This window comes from Sardina pilchardus, chromosome 5 (genome assembly GCF_963854185.1).
Source record: "Sardina pilchardus chromosome 5, fSarPil1.1, whole genome shotgun sequence".
NCBI lineage: Eukaryota > Metazoa > Chordata > Actinopteri > Clupeiformes > Clupeidae > Sardina > Sardina pilchardus.
The window spans coordinates 32,765,232-32,783,775 of record NC_084998.1 but is presented as its reverse complement, the minus strand read 5'-3'; the positions used below and the strand labels follow the sequence as shown (position 1 = coordinate 32,783,775).

Sequence of the window (18,544 nt, the reverse complement as noted above, 5' to 3'; positions counted from 1 at the left end):
TGTTTGTTGAGTAGGCCTAGCTTTTAATCCACATGAAAACCATCTTCACCACAAGTTCAAGTTCCAATAGATCAGTTGCCTACACCAAGCCACAATCAAATTAAACGTCCAACTGGGGAGGCGCCAAAGGACAGGTGGGCAATGACAAGCAAAGCAATGCAACAGACAAACCCATTGATTTGGTCAGTCTAACAATGACTAGCCTATTTAAAGATGCAGTGTGCAATTGTTCAAAGGACCTGTCCACGCTTGAGAGCACAATTTTCCTGCATGCCTTGAAATCTACTAGGCCTACAGGAGAGACACAACATCATACCAGAGAATGTCTAATAAGACGGGCTCTGATCGTTGTATGACCTCCAATAACCCCAAACACGACCTTTCCCCGTATTTTGGACGTTGTCGTGCGCGTGCACTCGAGCGCGCGCGCCTGTACGGGTGCCTGTAAGTTGGTCATCTCTGCAAATATGGCTGCTTTCAGTAAGTCTATACCGCACAGTTGCTACGAGATCGGACATACATGGAATCCCTCATGTACGTTATCGACATTGCAAGTTACGGCGGGGGCTTTGGAGGTGTCGTTCAAAATTTATGCACCGCTGTATCTGGTGAGTCTTCACACTTCACTGTGCAGTTCTGAAAAAATGAACCTCATTCCCTAAGGACGCTTAGCAGTGCCGATGCTAGCTAGCTTGCTAGCTGTGTTACTAGGTGGAGTAAGTAAGTTAGGAGCATAGCGATAGCTATCGCTAGCGGATCATCGCAAGGCCATCGTAAGGCCATCGTAATTAGTTGTATTGTCGCTTGCCACGAGCGTGGCAAAAGTTGTATTCGAATTTTCTAGCTATGTATGTGTTTTTCCCGTCCTGCAAAACATTGTTTTTTAGCCGTGGGATGCACATGAGAGTTGACTGACAAGTCGTTGTTATTACCTTTTCCACCTGACATGTATTCCAGCAAGCTAATTTAGCCCCTCTGTTCACCTCATGAACTTGGGTTAAAGTTCTGTGCCCAAAGTAGCCTTACCTTTAACAATAATACTCTGCTCGTTTGCGTTATAAGTACAATCCAAACATTGACACTCACCCCAGTGACCTAGCACAAGAATTCCTTGATGTTTTTTGGACAATGAATAAGGTGATCAGTTACTGTTCAGGTTTTTGGCATTCGTGTTGCAGTTGTGTCACACTTTCATTGTGTGCCATAGGTCATCATTAGACATCACTCGGCGTCTCCATTACTAAAAGAAACGCAGGTGTCACTGAGGACCACAACTCTCAGCAATGCCTACTAGTATGTCTATGCCTTTACTGTTTTTTTCAGATTGCAGCTATTCTAAGAAGAAGGAAAAAAGACTATTATATCAAGAGACTACTACCTGAAATTCTGCAATCTACTTCCTTCCTCACGGCAAATGGAGGCTTGTACATAGCTTTTTTCTGCATTCTCAGGTAAGGTTAAGTTAGCTGTATATGTGACTTGTAAATGTGTAAAACTAGTGTTAACCTGTGTGCATTGCAGAATGTGAAAAGACCGCAAAAGTTTGGTACCAAATGCATTACTCTCTGTCTGACGTGGTCGAATTCAGTCAACATATTCCTCTGATCACTAGTTTCATCTCTAATCAGTAATGTTAGTCAAATAGACCATAGATATTAGCCTATCATATCATTTCCCACCTAAACACATGAATCCCAATGTGTGAATTAGATTACAGCCATGGCCCTGTTTGTGCTGGGTCATAATTAGTGTCACTAATAAAAACAAAATAATAAAAATCAATCAAAAAAAATCTTGGATTTTATTACCCACCATGTGTGTGTGTGTGTGTTAAAATCATGTTTTAATAACTGTTCTGTTGTGCAGGAAACTGCTTGGAGGATTCAACTCTTGGTCTGCGGGCTTTGGTGCAGCGCTGCCAGCATCCTACATCTCCATCCTCATAGAGAGGAAGAGCAGGTGTGTGCCTGTTTGCAAGACCACTGTCCGTGTTATGTGCTGTGCTTTTGGTTAGGGTGTGGATGAGTAGTAGTGTTGGACAATGCGCCGGTACTAGAAAGACATATCGATACCCTGGAATAAGAAAATGTTAGTACTGATGGTTAGTCTGCCATGATATTGTTCCAGTTTTGGTATCAAGGTACTTTGGCATGGAATGATATCAGAGTCAGACAGATAGTCAGACTAACACGCTCAACACCTTGGTGGTATATTCACAACTGGGTGCTAAATCCTACCGAGCGTCACAAATATAAACTTTAGAAATAAAGGATAGCACGCTTTTTTTACTTTTTTCATCACCCCACGGATGTTTCGGGCAAGATGCCCTTCCTCAGCGATTTCACCTTTGTCACCCAATAGGCGTGCTTAAAGTATTCACCCCTTGACCCCACACGCAGTCTTTATTGTCCCAAAGAGATCTTTCTGTTCACAGGTCTCCACTTGTGCCATTGCAACACATTGATAGTCACTACACCAAATGCAACATTAATTCACTACTCCAGCAAAGAAAGCAGACATATCAAGTCACACATAGTCGCATAGCGAGTGTGCATGCATGCGTGTGTAATGCATAGGTGCGTCCATGTAATACTTCATGTATTGTTGCACTCCTTCAAAATCTTAAATTGTCTCTACACTGACTGGTTGAAATGTTTACACAGGAGAGGACTTCTAACAATATACATGGCAAATCTGGTAAGTTGGTGGTCAATTGAAAATTGATTTTGAGAATGTGTTGGTATACCACAGGATGTTATAGTTTACACGTCAGACTTTACTTAGATAGTTTGACCACAGACTATCTACAGATGCTCAGATACTCAACTATTAACAGTCTGTTTACTACAATTTCTGGTGAAGGTTAAGGTTATCTGTTGGTGATGTTCAGTAATTTTTCAGCACCAGATGATCTGTGAATCCGAGTAAATTCTTATCAGTGTATGTACCACAGGATGATTCAGTATATAGTTTGTTACAGTGTTCAGATGTTTCAGATGTTTGTCATTTTCAGGCAACAGAGACGGTGTTTCGCATGGCAGTCACTAGAGGGATCGTTAATCCACTCAAGCATGGCGAGGTATGGCAGAATCTACCAGCTGTCACTGATGGATAATCTAAAGCAGAAGTGTCATACTCATATTACAGTAGACAGTGGGCCGGATTTGTTGGAATGAGACCTCACGGGGGCTGTCATTCTCTCAGCTGTTATCATTTTTCTACATCGGTATCAGCGTGGTGTTTGATCGTGTCATTTATAAGCAAACAAGTGCTGATGTTTAGCGCCCAGAGGGCCAGATGTACTAACATTTTGCGCCCATTTCAGGCGTAACATGCGCGTATAAACATGGGGAGGATATATACAAACAGGCCGCAATGAGAGAAACGCGCAGACTACCTGCTGTGGGAGCTGAGAATGGCTATTTGCGCTTTTCCGTGTCATGCATATTAATTCCTGGGCGGGTCAGCTGAAAATGGGTGTAACGCGCAAGTACAGCGGAGGAGAGGTGCTAATACCGATTGATTAAGTATGCCGCCAGATGTATAATAACGGCGCACGTCTGTTTTGCGTTGAAAATCTTCCGCCTGCTAAAAGCAGGTGTAATCCAAATTGCGGTTGACTGCGTCTCTTAGAAAAACTTTTAGAGACAGCTGAATCAGTATTCAGAGCATCAGTTTTCTTCATTGCACTATGTCAAAAGCAACCTTAAAGGGATATTCCGCCATTTTTGGAAATACGCTCATTTTCCACCTCCCCTCGAGCAAAACAATCGATATTTACCTGGTTCTCGTTCATCCAGCCATTCTCTGAGTCTGGCGGTACAACTTTTAGCTTCAGCCTAGCATAGATCATTGAATCGCATTAGACCATTAGCTTCTCGCCTGCTAGCTTCATGTTTAAAAGTGACTAAGATTTCTGGTAATTTTCCCATTTAAAACGTGTCTCCTCTCAAGTTAGAAAGTGCAATAAGACCAACTGAAAATGAAACCTGGCGTTTTTCTAGGCTGATTTGACATGGAACTACACTCTCATCTGGCGTAATAATCGAGGCAACTTGCAAACGTACCATAGGCGCAGTGATATCGTACGCAGCATCTGAAAATAGTCCCCATAGACAACAAGCAGTAGTAGTGCCAGTAGTGTGCAAGTTGCCTTGATTATTACGCCAGATGAGAGTGTAGTTCCATGTCAAATCAGCCTAGAAAAACGCCAGGTTTCATTTTCAGTTGGTCTTATTGCACTTTCTAACTTGAGAGGAGACACGTTTTAAATGAGAAAATTACCAGATATCTTAGTCACTTTTAAACATGAAGCTAGCAGGCGAGAAGCTAATGGTCTAATCCAATTCAATGATCTATGCTAGGCTGAAGCTAAAAGTTGTATCGCCAGACTCACAGAATGGCTGGATGAACGGGAACAAGGTAAATATCGATTGTTTTGCTCGAGGGGAGGTGGAAAATGAGCGTATTTCCAAAAATGGCGGAATATCCCTTTAACTTTCGTTTGCCTCTCTAATATCGTATTGTCTCTTTCACGACATAGCCCACACTTCTCAATCTGTTAGACTAAGTATTAAGTCATTGCCCTAGTCTACGTGCTGTAAATAATTTTTTTTTTTTTAAAAGTGGATTAGTAGGGCCCCGGCAGTGGCGCAACTGGCTGGGGCACCTGCACCGTACGCTGGCGACCCGGGTTCGATTCCCGCCCCGTGGTCCTTTCCAGATCCCACCCCGACTCTCTCCCACTCACTTCCTGTCATTCTCTCTACTGTCCTGTCCAAATAAAGGCATAAAAAGCCAAAAAAGAATCTTTAAAAAAAAAAAAAAGTGGATTAGTAGAACCACTAGGCCTACTCTGTCTGTTGCTGTTCGTTGACATCTTTGTATCGTGTAAGAACTTTGATTCTTTTTTTAATGTTGCAATATTCAACTGCGCTTGTGGTTCAGCTCTGCACGCGCAATTGGTGTTGTAGAGGGGGCGGGGGCGGGCGCGGGCGGTGAAAAACGCTGTTAACGTAATGAAATGACAGCTTAGTAAATTCCACGCAATATACTGTAGTAAAGCACAGCGTTCGCAATCTGCGCATACGAAAACTCGCTATTAGCGCTGCCTTAGTACATCTGGCCCTGAGCTGGTGGTAGGACCTTTTAAAGCAACGTTGTGTTGTCCCCTTCTCTTGTAGGTACTGCTGTTCTGCATCACTGCGTCTCTCTACATGTTCTTCTTTCGGTGAGTGGTTCGCTGTCTAAGGCTTGTAATTAGAGCGAGAGACTCTTGATACTCACCTGGGCGCAGGTATATCCAGATTTTCACGTCTTTCAAATCTGTCCTTACAGGAACAAAGACGGTCTGAAGGGATTTGCTTTTTCAGCTTTGAAGTAAGTGTGTTTGTGTGTGTGTCTTTATAAAAAAGAGTCACTGGGTGTGCTCAGATGTAAATGTTGGTGTGGGAATAAACCAAAGCGATCACACAAGCACTCAAAGGAGGACTGGAGCTAAAGCTGTCCTCGGGGGTGTTTCTCCCTTGTGGCTCCTCCCCCTTTAGGACCTGTGATTGGAAGTGTTCTGGAAAATCAGCTCAGACTAATGTAACTTTGGAATTCACTTCAAGCTAAATTGCTTTGAATTCACCTCTTCTTGCCACCTCTTGCTTTAGAAAAGTCCACATCCTGCTAATCTGGTTTAGTAATCTGGTGTAGTATTCTTGTGTTTGGATCCAAATGGCCAGATGTGGCTCTAAACAATCACCCAATCCCTATAAGGAGAGCAGGGACAACATTTCCTTCCTCCAGCCCCAGATGATTACTCTGTCATCCCATAATGATTAGTGTGATCCCTGATGATTAGTGTGATATCCCTGATGATTACTAGCTGTCAGTTATCCAATTACCGTAGCTGCACAAGAAGCATGACCTCTAATGAACTTTGACCCTGCCGTAGGCCCACTTCCGCAGGGAGAACAAAGGCAAAAGCACAGAAACGGCCAAGGCAGCGGCATGATCTTGCCGAGCTTAATTAATACCCATAATCCATTAGGACTTGAATATGAAACCCAGTGGTAACAGTCGTGCACTGTCTGGTGTGTAGGTCTAAACTAGAGGAAATTAAAATGAGTGGGATTTAGCAGTAGGGACTTTCGTCATTCGGGTATCGAACTCGGTCTGCCTGTTTCTTAGGCGGTGACACCACTGCTGCTATATGGCGTCTAGTTCTGGCATACATCACTGGATAAGATATCCTACTCCACCCCCTGAGAGATGGAATTGTCCCGTGTTGCTGCGTGATCTCTGAATCTGTCCTGTCAGTACAGGAAGGAAAACCGACTAGTTGACTTACAGTCTCACTGGTTTTCTGTCATGTTTATAATAGGCAGAAGAAGAGAGCACATTCCTTCCTGACTGATGAGGTGTATATGAAGGCTCTCTACCCTGTTGAGATCTCTAACCATCCTCTGTTTACTCTTGTTCTGTTGTTTCGTTGGTGACTGGAAGTCCAGAAAAAAATTTGGGATGATCCGCGCACCATGTGGCTCCCATTCACAGTGTTTTTTAATTTGTTTTTTCTACGTTTCAAGCCATGCGGCTCTTCCTCAGACTTACTAACAAGGAAGCAAATGGAAAGGAAGTAAACATGCTCTCGCCCACTCTCAGTTTGTTTGTCTGTTTGTTTATTTCCACTCAGATTTATCGTTGGGAAAGAGGAGATCCCCACTCACTCCTTCCTGGCTGAGCATGCCTACGCTAAGGCCCCAGAGCGCGCTGCAGCCGCAGTCGCAGCAGAGGCCCACCAGGGGACGCCACCCTCCAGAACCTCATCCATCAGAGCCTTCGCCAAGAGGCTGCTGGACGCTCTGTGAGTGGAGCACTCCTAGGGTTGAGGAGGATGAGGAGATGGAGGGCTGTAGAGAGGGCACTCCTCACATAGGTCATCCCACAGCCTCCCATAGCACAGATAGAAGTGAACAGAGGTGTTAAATACTAATACTGTTAACAAATGCTTCATGCATGCATTCATTCACACACACACACACACACACAATAACACAATAACAAATACTACACAGCTGTGCACTATCACTTCAATGTCAAAATCAACTCATTCAATATTGCGTTATTTCTAAGTTGAACAGTAGGATATGTATTTTTATATGTTTGTTATTTTAAAGTTTTACATAGAGCTTTGGATATATTATATTAAAAACACTGTCCCCACAGTGAGAGCTCAATTGCACTTTTCTTAATGTTCATAAGTGTCCATGTGTGTACTCCCATATGAAGCATCATGCGTTTGTGTTGTGGACGTGTGTCCCATCAGGTGTAAACACGGGCCAAGGCATCGGTGCTGCAAGCACTACCAGGACAACTGCATCTCCTACTGTATCAAAGTAAGACTTCATCGTGCTGTTTCTCCTCTCATGTGTCTATGTAATGGTAGCCAGTAGGCACAATGCTGTGCAGTGAGTGGGAGGTGCTAGCACCAGACGCTAGCAACAAACGTCAGTTCACAACACCTAAGAGATGTGCTAGCAACAGATGCTAGCATTCATGGGGCTTGACTCCTCGTTAGCACCACACTCGTTCCCCCGTCCCTAACCAGTTCTGAGTTCTGAAGTACATTTAATGTGAGTACATAAATGTACAGTAAATAATACACAGTAAAGTACACATAAATTACATATAAAGAAACACGCCAACCTTTTAGGAAATTTGCTCATTTGCTCTTTTTTTTTCTCATTTGCTTCCAGAATGGAATAAGAGAATGCATAACCCAGTCTAACGCCTTTAGGTTAGCGCTGCATAATTAGCCCAGTTAGCTCCCTTTTAGCTATAGCCGAACTGGTCTAACCCACTTCCAGTGAATTATGCTAAGATAGGCTAGCAGGACCATGCCTGACTACACAAGGCACATTACATCTCCATGTCTGTGTGTGTGTCTCCATGTGTCTCTGCTTGTGTGTCTGATGGTGGTTTGTGTTTGTGTGTTGGTGTCGGGCAGGGCTTCATCCGGATGTTCAGTGTGGGCTACCTCATTCAGTGCTTCCTGAAGGTGCCCTCTGCCTTCCGACAGGCCTTCACCAAACCCTCGCGTCTAGTCTCGCTCCTCTACAACAAGGAGAACTTTCAACTCGGAGCCTTCCTAGGCTCCTTCGTTAGCATATACAAGGTAAACGTGTGCCTCAACCCCCAGCCCCCAGCCATGGCCTTCCATAAGCTAGTTACATTTACATGTATTTATTTAGTAGATGCTTCTATCCAAAACGACTTACTTCTGACAATTCGATTCCATGGGCCATTGTCCCCGGAGCAACTCGGGGTTAAGTGCCTTGCTCAAGGGCGCCATGGTGGAAGCCGGGTATTAAAGCTACAGCTTTTCAGGCTAGTGCATGCAAGCCCAGCTCCTTGGCAACCACCGCCCTAAGTAGTTAATGTATCAGTGTTTTTTATTACCACTCTAAGAAATATGTGAGGTTACTCCATTCTTTGTAACTTTATAGCAGTTTTCTCTCACAGATTGCAAAATGTTTACTGAGACCCAATCCAAGCACAGGGGATTGGGTAGATCTCTGTTGTACTGTCAGTTGTCTGGTCTCTCACCATAGTACGTATCACTCTGAACAAGCTGACACCCTCTTCTCTACACAGCAGGAGATACAATGTCAATGTCAATTTATTTATATAGCACTTTTATAAGCATTGGCAGTTGACCAAAGTGCTGTACAATAAGACAAACAAAACAAGCAAACAGACATCATATCATGCTTAATACAGAGTTCTCGGCTAAGGAAAAACTAAACCAAACAGTAAAAAAATGCTGAAAAGACAGTAAATAAAACAGTTGAATAATAATGATAATGATAATGATAATAATAATAATACTTATTATTAATATTATTATTATAAAAAGAATACATCTATACTAAAGGTAAATACTACTGCTTATAATAATATAAAATTAAATAATGTTATATCTACAGGCCACTTAGAGGTCCAGCAGTCATAAACTATTTTCCTGTGTCCTGTTGGCAGCTCATTCCTCTTCTCTCGTAACATTTCTTTCTGTCTGTCTGTCTGTCTATGTCTAACTGGTTTACTATCTATTTCTCCATTTTCTCTCTCTCTCTTTCCTAGGGCACAAGTTGTTTCTTACGTTGGATAAGAAACCTTGACGATGAGCTCCATGCTCTCATTGCCGGTATGTAACACAGTCTCTCCACTCCTCTACAGAACATACATGAGTGACCTAGTATCTAACACAGTCTCTCCACTCCTACAGAACATACATGAGTGACCTAGTATCTAACACAGTCTCTCCACTCCCCCACATAACACATACACTATATTGCTGAACATTTTGGGTCACCTGCCTTGACACCAATATGATCTTTGGTTACATCCCATTCTTAATCCATAGGGTTTAATATGACATCGGTCCACTCTTTGGAGCTATAAAAGCTTTCCACAAGTTTAAGAAGTGTGTTTGTGGGAATTTTTTTACCGTTCTTCCACAGTTTGGGGAGGCCACTTCCTGTTCCAACATGACTGTTAGGGCTGCTCGATTATGGAAAAAATCATAATCACGATTATTTTGGTCTTCCACAATCTCTTGAAAACAGTAGTAACTCAATCCAGAATATTAAAGGCTCGTATACCATCAGCCCCAGCATTAACAGCAAATAAGTTAACTAAAGTGTAAGACAACATGCTGGTAGGGTTGCTAATATCTCTTCTCTAAATGTTTTAGCCAGAAACACTAGTCTGTTCACATATAGGCCTAGGCAACTTTAGAGTCTCATTTAAATATATTTGATTTAATATAGGCTACTTGTATATTAATTGATACACTTTACACTTCTGTATTAACTGTCTTGTCATAGCCTACACCAAAATGAGCATCAAGTGGCTGAAAAGCAGACATTGCCAACCCAACTGCTGCATCTGCTGCATCTGCTTTGCCTTTGCACGGATTAGGTAGACTATGACTTCACATTATGTGACTCTCAGCAGTACAGTTCCCACATCATTTGTGGATACAAGTGGCTTTATCACACATTTCATTACTGAAACATGAGCTGCGCGATCGCTGTCTGTTTTATTTACTTTAATTTTGCGACATATCACCAGTGAAGGCGTCAATAATGTAATGCAGAACGGATAATAGGGATGGACAAGATTAGCTGACACATCTGCAATGCTCGCTAGTTCTTGGAAGTTATGCTTTTGTCCGAGCTCAACACGTCTCAGTTTTCGAGCGGCCAGAATCTAGACCTCTCACATTAACTGCCACTGTGCAGAGCTAGCAGCCGGGAGTTACAGTGAGCGAGGGAGGGGGGCGAGGGGCGATCACACACACAGCACAGCCGAACACAAGGACGGTACATAGACTACATTCATAGCATTAGTCTCCAGAACTCGAGAATACCAGAAAAGTAGGCTAGTTAATTTGTCGCTAGTGGCTTATTTTTTAAAAAAAAAAACTCACTAGGGGAATCTGAAATCTCGCTAAATATAGAGAAAAGTTGTTAATTTGACAATATTGCTAGCGGATGATATGCACACGACCTGCCTCACTCAGGTTAGAGAGAGTTTGTGGTGGCTTCGGGAGAGGTGAATGTGCGAGTGATCGTTAGGAGCCAAAATCGAAATCGAAATTGAAATTCAATTAATTGCACAGCCCTAATGACTCTGTACCAGTGCACCAAGCAAGGTCCATACAGACATGAATGACAGAGTTTGGTGTGGATGAACTTGACTGGCCTACACAGAGTCCAGGCCTCAACCTAATAGAACACCTTTGGGATGAATTAGGGCACAGAGCACTGTGATTCAGCGGTAGGCATGAAGCTTTACCACACCCTGAGAGGCATATTGATTTTATAAAACCGTTATACTACCAACTAAATTGAGTTTCATAACAGCATATTTAGATTTATTCTGTTAATTTCAATTTTCTACCATACTCACTCCAAAAAAGAATTGCAAGCGTTCAGTATCAAGCGTTCCAAGCAACAAATGCTGTCACTGTGCAGTCAAGTTGAGTTACAGAGTTAATTTGTACATTTGTCTGTTTTTCCTTTAAGTGTTCATTTGTACGGTCCCCCTTGTCAGATCAGTCCCTTTCCTCACTGAAAACTCTCAAAAGTAATGTAACTGTAAAAAAACCTGTAAAAGTAAAAAAAAAAAAAAAAAAAAAAAGAACATATGAGCTGTTCTGCCATTCTGACTGGGGCTGTTCCTGGATATTAATGTGATGCCTTTTGTCCAATCAGAAATGACTAAGAATTGTTTGACCAAAAAATACATATACATACACATATATAAACATTATTTAAAAAAAAAAAAAAACACACACAGCTAACTTGTATGGCGTGTTTTTAAACCCCTGTTTGTTTTGTCCTCCCTGACAGGATTCCTGGCCGGTATTTCCATGTTCTTTTACAGGAGCACCACTATCTCTATGTATCTCTTCTCCAAGCTTGTGGAGGTCAGTATCTGCCTTATTATCAGTATATGTGATATCAGGAAAAGCACTTACAAAATAAACAAACAATGATAACCCCCTACTGCCCCCCTCCCCTCCCTTCTTTTAGATGCCCACTGTATTATGGATTACAGTCATGGCTGAAAGTGCACCCCATGCTAAAGTTGTGTTTTGTTCAGTTAGCCTATTAGCTCATTGAACTCAATACAAATCAAACCAGCGAATAGGCTAACTGAACAAAACTGAACAAAACACCATGCCTATCTCTAAGTATGGTGAAGGGTGTGTGATGATGTGGGGCAATTTTAGTTCTAAAGACCAAGGCAACTTTATCAGGATGCATGGTATCCTGGATCCATGAAATAAGTGGTCTTTAAAAATAAAAAACCTGCCTGCTCTATGTGTTAAATTCCAATAGGGTTACATAGGGGTGCCAATTATGACCCCAGTATTTTGGGAAGAACATTTATTTATTTATGATACATTATTCATTCACAAAGAAAAGTGGTGTCCTTAAAGGTAACATGGGTGCTAAGACTTTCAGCCAAGACTGTATTTATTTATTGCATAGTATTGACTGATTGCACCAGCCACTTTCCACTATTTCAAGATTGCTGTTTCTTTGCGTTAGTTTGTTTGTGGTCTTTTTGTGTCCTGTTGTTGAACCACGCTGAAGATAATTTTCTGTCATGTCAGATAATGATAATATAATAATATAATAAAGGTTATTCTGATTCTGATGTATGTGCACATCACCAAGGGCACTGGGTTGGCTCTCCTAGATACAGTATATCTTTCTATAGCAAAAAAAACAAACAAAGCAACACAAAAAAAGTCTGTATGTGCTGAATGAGCACTTCTATGTACAGTGTGGAGCACAAGTATTTGATACCATGCTAAAACAGGAATATAAAATCATCATTTGACAATTGATCCTAATGCCTTAATTAAAAAAAATGAGTAAAAATCAAACCGCCAAGGACACCAATTTTCTTTGTGATTGAAGAATGTATCGTAAATAAATAAATGTTTTCCTTAAATGCTAAGGGAAGGAAGTATTTGAACCCCTATGTAACCCTATACATAGGGTTAACATAGGGGCAGGCACATTTTTATTTTTAAAGGCCAGCTATTTCATGGATCCAGGATATTATGCATCCTGATAAAGTTCCCTTGGCCTTTGGAATTAAAATAGCCCCACAACATCACATACCGTTCAACATAGCTAAAGATTGGCATGGTGCTTCTCCCAGTTGGCCTATTAGCCTGTTTGATTTGCATTGAGCTCAATGAGCATCAAACAGGCTAATAGGCCTACTGGAAAAAGCACCATGCCAATCTCTAACTATGGTGAAGGGTATGTGATGATGTGGGGCTATTTTAATTCCAAAGGCCAAGAGAACTTTATCAGGGTGCATAATATCCTGGATCCATGAAATAGCTGGCCTTAAAAAATGTAAATCTGCCTGCCCCTATGTTAACCCTATGTGTTAAAATTCCCATAGGGTTACATAGGGGTTCAAATACTTCCTTCCCCCTAGCATTTAGGAAGAACATTTATTTATTTACGACACATTCTTCAATCACAAAGCAAATTGGTGTACTTAGCGGTTTTATTTTTACTCATTTTTTGAATTAAGACATTAAGATCAATTGTCAAATGATGATTTTCTATTCCTCTTTTTAGGCAACTTTAGCATGGTATCAAATACTTGTGCTCCTCACTGTATGTACAGTATATGCGAAGGACACACTACTACACTATTCAAGAAATGGTGTCACCATAAGCCTAAATACCGTTGAAACAGCATTTAGGAAATATGCACTCTAATTGCCCTTTAGAAATCCTCTTAAAATCTTATTCTCTAAATCTCCTTAAGGAATCGTTTGTACCTTGGATGGATGCAGAAATGTAAAAGGGTTGTAACAGTTCACCCAAGTCATCCTATAAAGGGAACGGCAATGTTGCAACGTTGAATAGGAAAAAGTAACTGCACACTAGCACTTTGTACTGGCGTAAAACTAGGGTGAGGTTTAAAGTCCGGATTTAATGTTGTCTCGGTTCTATGTACTAGTTAGGACAAAGGTTCTGTGATTCAATGAAATTACACTGTACTCGCTGGTATAAGTATAATTATAGTATGTGTATGGTATTCCCATGTAGCCTATTCCCTGTTATTCTAAAACTGATAGTTCTGGTCCTTGTTTATGATTGGCTGAATTGCCTTCGATGCCACTGTATAATTCAGCACAAACTTACACTTTTACCACATTTTGGTCGAGATCACTGTAGCGCTACTTTCTACAACTTGAGAGAGAGAGAGTTCCTGCGTCTCGACATTCCTTGGCAACCATTCTGACTGATATTTTTTATTTATTTATTTGCCGAGAATGATTATCTAGGCATAAATAGTTACATGTCTTGTTGCTTTGCCTTTATTTTATGAAATCTTGCCAGATATATGTAGTAATCGAAAAGCTAGAAAAGTCGTGCCTAACAGCGGCCCTTAGCTGTTCTAAAATCAGTGTCATCTACGGTCTCTGGGGGCTTATTGCTTAAGTGTGCTCCTTGTCAGTATTGCACATTCACATTAAGCTATAGAAGGTTCCAGAATGCTCTTTCAGTATTTAGAATTCAGAGCAGCCTCTGACAGTGAGGTGTGTGAACGTTCCACTGCATTTCACTACATTTTGTCTCCTGTCCTCAGACTGTGTACTTCAAAGGCATCGAGGCTGGCAGGTTCCCCTACTTCTCGCAGGCCGACACCATCATCTATGCCATCTCCACTGCCATCTGCTTCCAGGCTGTGAGTGAAACTCCTCCTCCTTTCTACTCCCATTCAGCACTTATCCACCAAGACACTGCTGGGAATGGGTATTGTCTTTGGATATTGTTCGAGGGTTTTTTTTTTTCTTATTTTGCTAGCTGCTTTCCTGTAAAGCCTTTTGTACATTAGATGATTGACTGAAAGCCAGTCACCCTCCCTGGGCCTTACCTATAGCTTGCTCTGGAGCAGCACTGCTATGTTGTTGTATTGTGAGTTGTTTGAGAGAGTCTACTACTACTGAGCATTTCCCCTTCCATCCCAGGCTGTGATGGAGGTGCAGAACCTGCGACCTTCCTACTGGAAGTTTCTACTCCGGCTCACCAAGGGCAGGTGTGTGCATGTGTGTGTCTGTGTGTTATTGTGCATCTGTGCATCACTTGCGTGTGCGTGTGCGTGTGCGTGTGCGTGTGCGTGTGCGTGTGCGTGTGCGTGTGCGTGTGCGTGTGCGTGTGTGTGTGAACCTGTTAAGTAGCTGATGCTGAAGTGTGCAGCTGTTGTCTGACCCCCTCAGGTTTGCCCAGATGAACAGGCGAGCCCTGGACACCTTCGGCACCGGCGCCTCCAGAGACTTCAAGGGCTTCATCCCCAAGCTGGACCCACGCTACGTCACGGTCCCCCCACAGCTGCCCGTGCAGCTGGACTGAGCTAGCCAGCCAGCCGGGTCCGCTTCAGGGAGGCACAGCTGCAGGGAGCACAGGTCTCCAACCCTGCAGGGCACTGGACACACCCAGCCTTCCCCCCCCCCCTCCTCCCAGACCACGTCCCTCCCCTCCTCCGTCAGTGTTAATGTGGAGCTGATGGCTATGGGCGTACTTGAAGCGATTCTGACTGCAGCACTTCAGTGAAAGTGACTGTGTGTAATTAACTAGAGATTCTATTGAGCAAAAAAAAATCATGTGTGTACATGTATGTATGTATACATCTCTTTTATGTGTGTATATATATATAGGTAGCTATATAGATAGACAGACAGATAGATAGATAGATAGATATACAGCACTTAACAGCAAAAGAAATGCAAAAATGACTAGATCTGTTTTTGCACAAGTTGGTGCTACAGTTAATGCTTCATATTTAGTAAATACACGGCTGCACACAATACGTGGCCCATAAGAAGCGTGTGTGTCTGGTGTGACCATCATGCTTCAGCTCAGACATGTCTAGTTGAAGATCTCTGCTCAGGTTGAAGTAAAGAATTCAAAAACAGAAACACGTTAGTCTGTGTAATTGAGGCAGCCACACTGTGGTTTCTCCAGCTCCACCAGGAGGCAGTGTGGGCTACTGCTTCCAAGTCTCGGAACCAAGTGCCTGAACAGGCATTTAGCAGATGAAATGGAGCTGCCGTTAAACATTTAAATGCTATGGGTTGTATTTTAGATGGTTAACCCAATATATTAGCCACTATATTTTGGCTCCACATGGCCCCCATATATAATTGGTTCTGCACCAGAGCAATATAGCCATAGGTAAGAAATGAATGGCCTTATCCTCATTTCAAGTCATGTTTCAACATTTGTGAAATGTTGTTTGTTCCTAAGCAATGGTCATTTGAACGTAACTCTGTGGGATGAAGCTAAGGTGGTTTATGACTTATTCCTTGCATATGATGCTCCATTTTGAGTGCCTTGCCACGTATCTACACATATGAAGCATTTACTATAGTGGTTATTTACATTAACGTAAATTAGGAGAAAAAAGTTTTTTTGCATTTCTTTTGCTGGTCATGAACTGATGTTTTAAAGGGGATGCATTTTGTGTTCAGGTTAACTCTTGATAGGATGGACTGGCATCTCTGGTGGTGCGGAGCATTTTGTAAACCCTTCAATACCTTGGGTGAATGGTAGGCATTTTTTGTCACTGAATGTAAACATGGCACCCAGGTCCACTCAGGCATATAGCCAAGCGTCAGACATTTACTTTTATGCCTTATGATAATAATAGGTGAGCAATGATCCTTTAGTCTCTTCTCATGCGCCATCCCTACAAACGGTGACACTGCGACCTTGTTTCCAAGCGGCGCACCTTTGAGTCGTCGGTGGGAGAACAGCTGCACAGCGTCGTCTAAAGCCTTGAGAAGTGCTTATGTTGCGCCACACGTTAATGTGAATTATTTCTTTAATTTATTATCATTTTTAAAATCATCACAGCTGGCATCCCACGTGGACAGCACACAGATCTGCACGGCTGCTCGTTTCACGTCCTGCCACTTGACTTGAGGTCGGGGGCACTTTTGCGTCCGAACCCAAGCAGTAGCCGAGGCGACAACCGTTCCTGGCCGGGTTTGGGACGAACCTGTATCAGACTCAGTTGCCGTGCGGGAATTCAGGGGGCGGTTCCAAGTATGAGGTGCAGGGACAAACCTGGATAAATTAACTTGGAGTACGTAGTAAACCTTAAAGAAGAGCCTTAAAGGTTAGGATTTACTAGAAGAATTAAACAATGGAATTATTTTCTACTATTCTATACTCTACATGTTTATTCTACTGTACTCACTGACTAGGAGTTAACTTACCCAGGTTAGTCATTAGACCTCGCATGTTGAACACTCCCCTGGATCTCCAAGTCTCATATTCTCAACCTCAGCTATTTTAATCTCATGTAATAGATTAAGAAATTATGACTTACCTGCACACATGAATCAGTTCACAAGCTTTCCTCGATAACTCAGTTTCTTTTTCTGACAACATTTCTGATGATCACATCTCAGTGTTGTATAGAATATACTTTTTTTTTAAAAGGAATAAGATAAAGTTCTGATCTAAAAAAAAATATGTGTATACTTGTATAACACTGTTTGTAATTTATATACAATGAAAAATAAAACTTATTTGTTCTCTGTTGATATTTTTGTAGCAGTGCTGTTATTTCTTTTGGTTTGAATATGTTGTGGACATAAAGGAAATGAGAGATTAATTGTAGTACAGCACTCAGAATCTTTCTGTATTTACATAGCCCCAAAAAAATGTTGCGCCACTAAAAAATATAATAAAAACACAATTTGTGCCAGTCATCGACCTCTCCTTCCAACATTGCGATCTGCTCAGAGTTCTTCAACCTAGAACCTTCTGCGGAGATAATACTATAAAGGACAAGAGTGATTCCCTTCGGCCTGTGGTCATGTCACTGAGGAGAGTTATAGTGTTGTAGTTCCTTGTCATTGATCCATATCATGTCTATCACTTCGAGGCTATGAAGTAGGAACATGATGCTGTTTATCTTGCTTGTTTGCTTATCTGGTGTGTTTCCCTGTTACTGAAGCACCGTTAGACTGTTTTGTTAATAGTGTAAATGAATAATAACCATCGTTGATTGTGTCTCTGTGGTTTCAACAGAGATCTGGGTGTCCTAGGGAATGGAAAGAGGAATGATGGTTAAGAATAGACATGGGGAAGAGGAACAGAAACCTTTCCAGTCATGATGGATCTGTGTTTTGGGGGGTCTGTGTGCGTCAATCATCACAGGAAAGTGACGCAATGATTCAAAGTGCAGTCCTCTTTTTATTTTACAGTTATTGTTAGAGTTATGAGATCAGTGCTGTGCCATATCACAGTACCATAGTTTCCTTATCCTTCCCTCTCATGCATACAGTACATGCAAACATACACACATCCATAAATGCAGCTCATACACCTTATCATCTTTACTACCTTACCATCTTTGTTTTAGAATGTACCTCCATACCAGCATCTAACCGCCAGTGTGGTGCAATCCCCGCCCCACACACACACACACATACACACATCGTTTATTGCATGGGGTACAGAGTAGATCTGCCATGATCCTCTCCAGCACGTCCGCCTTGATCACTAAAATAGCGTGGCCATCCCAGCTCTTGTGTTTCATGTTCTCCACTGAGTCACTTCATTTGCACTAGGGCTCCAGTGTTAAGTTCATGAGTGTGTGAGGCCTGTGTGTGTGTGTTTGTGTATTTGTGAGGGGGTGTAGGCAGAGCCATTGAAGGTGTGTGTGTGTGTGTATTTGTGAGGGGGGTGTAGCCAGAGCCATTGAAGGTGTGTGTGTGTGTGTGCGTGTGAGTGTGTGTGTGTGTGTGTGTGTGTGTGTGTGTGTGTGTGTGTGTGTGTGTGTGTGTGTGTGTGTGTGTGTGTGTGTGTGTGTGTGTGTGTGTGATCCTAAAAGGCTTGTTCAGTGGGTGGGTCTAGTCAGGCGCACAGAGATAATCTTCAGCATAATCAACCTGCGGCCCCGACGGAGCATGTCCCTGCACGGGAGGAGAAAA

The 18,544-nt window shown here is 42.2% G+C and overlaps 1 protein-coding gene across 1 annotated transcript; it reads left to right on the top strand.

Moving 5' to 3' along the window:
- The first annotated feature begins 210 nt into the window (after positions 1 to 210).
- Positions 211 to 17,149, top strand: tmem135 (transmembrane protein 135). The gene is made up of 15 exons (XM_062537312.1): positions 211 to 608; positions 1,324 to 1,451; positions 1,867 to 1,959; positions 2,664 to 2,697; positions 3,014 to 3,079; positions 5,184 to 5,230; positions 5,338 to 5,379; positions 6,683 to 6,853; positions 7,316 to 7,385; positions 7,997 to 8,164; positions 9,130 to 9,193; positions 11,406 to 11,482; positions 14,188 to 14,286; positions 14,570 to 14,637; positions 14,819 to 17,149. The coding sequence occupies exons 1-15, from the start codon at positions 468 to 470 to the stop codon at positions 14,949 to 14,951; spliced, it is 1,401 nt and encodes a 466-aa protein (XP_062393296.1). The 5' UTR covers positions 211 to 467; the 3' UTR covers positions 14,952 to 17,149.
- Positions 17,150 to 18,544: the final 1,395 nt, after the last annotated feature.

Excerpts from the sequence above, each read along its gene's own strand:
- tmem135 (XM_062537312.1), top strand. The coding sequence starts at position 468 with ATGGCTGCTTTCAGTAAGTCTATACCGCACAGTTGCTACGAGATCGGA. Across the intron at positions 2,698-3,013 it reads CAATATACATGGCAAATCTG|GCAACAGAGACGGTGTTTCG; the intron begins GTAAGTTGGTGG and ends TGTCATTTTCAG. Across the intron at positions 14,287-14,569 it reads CTGCCATCTGCTTCCAGGCT|GCTGTGATGGAGGTGCAGAA; the intron begins GTGAGTGAAACT and ends CTTCCATCCCAG.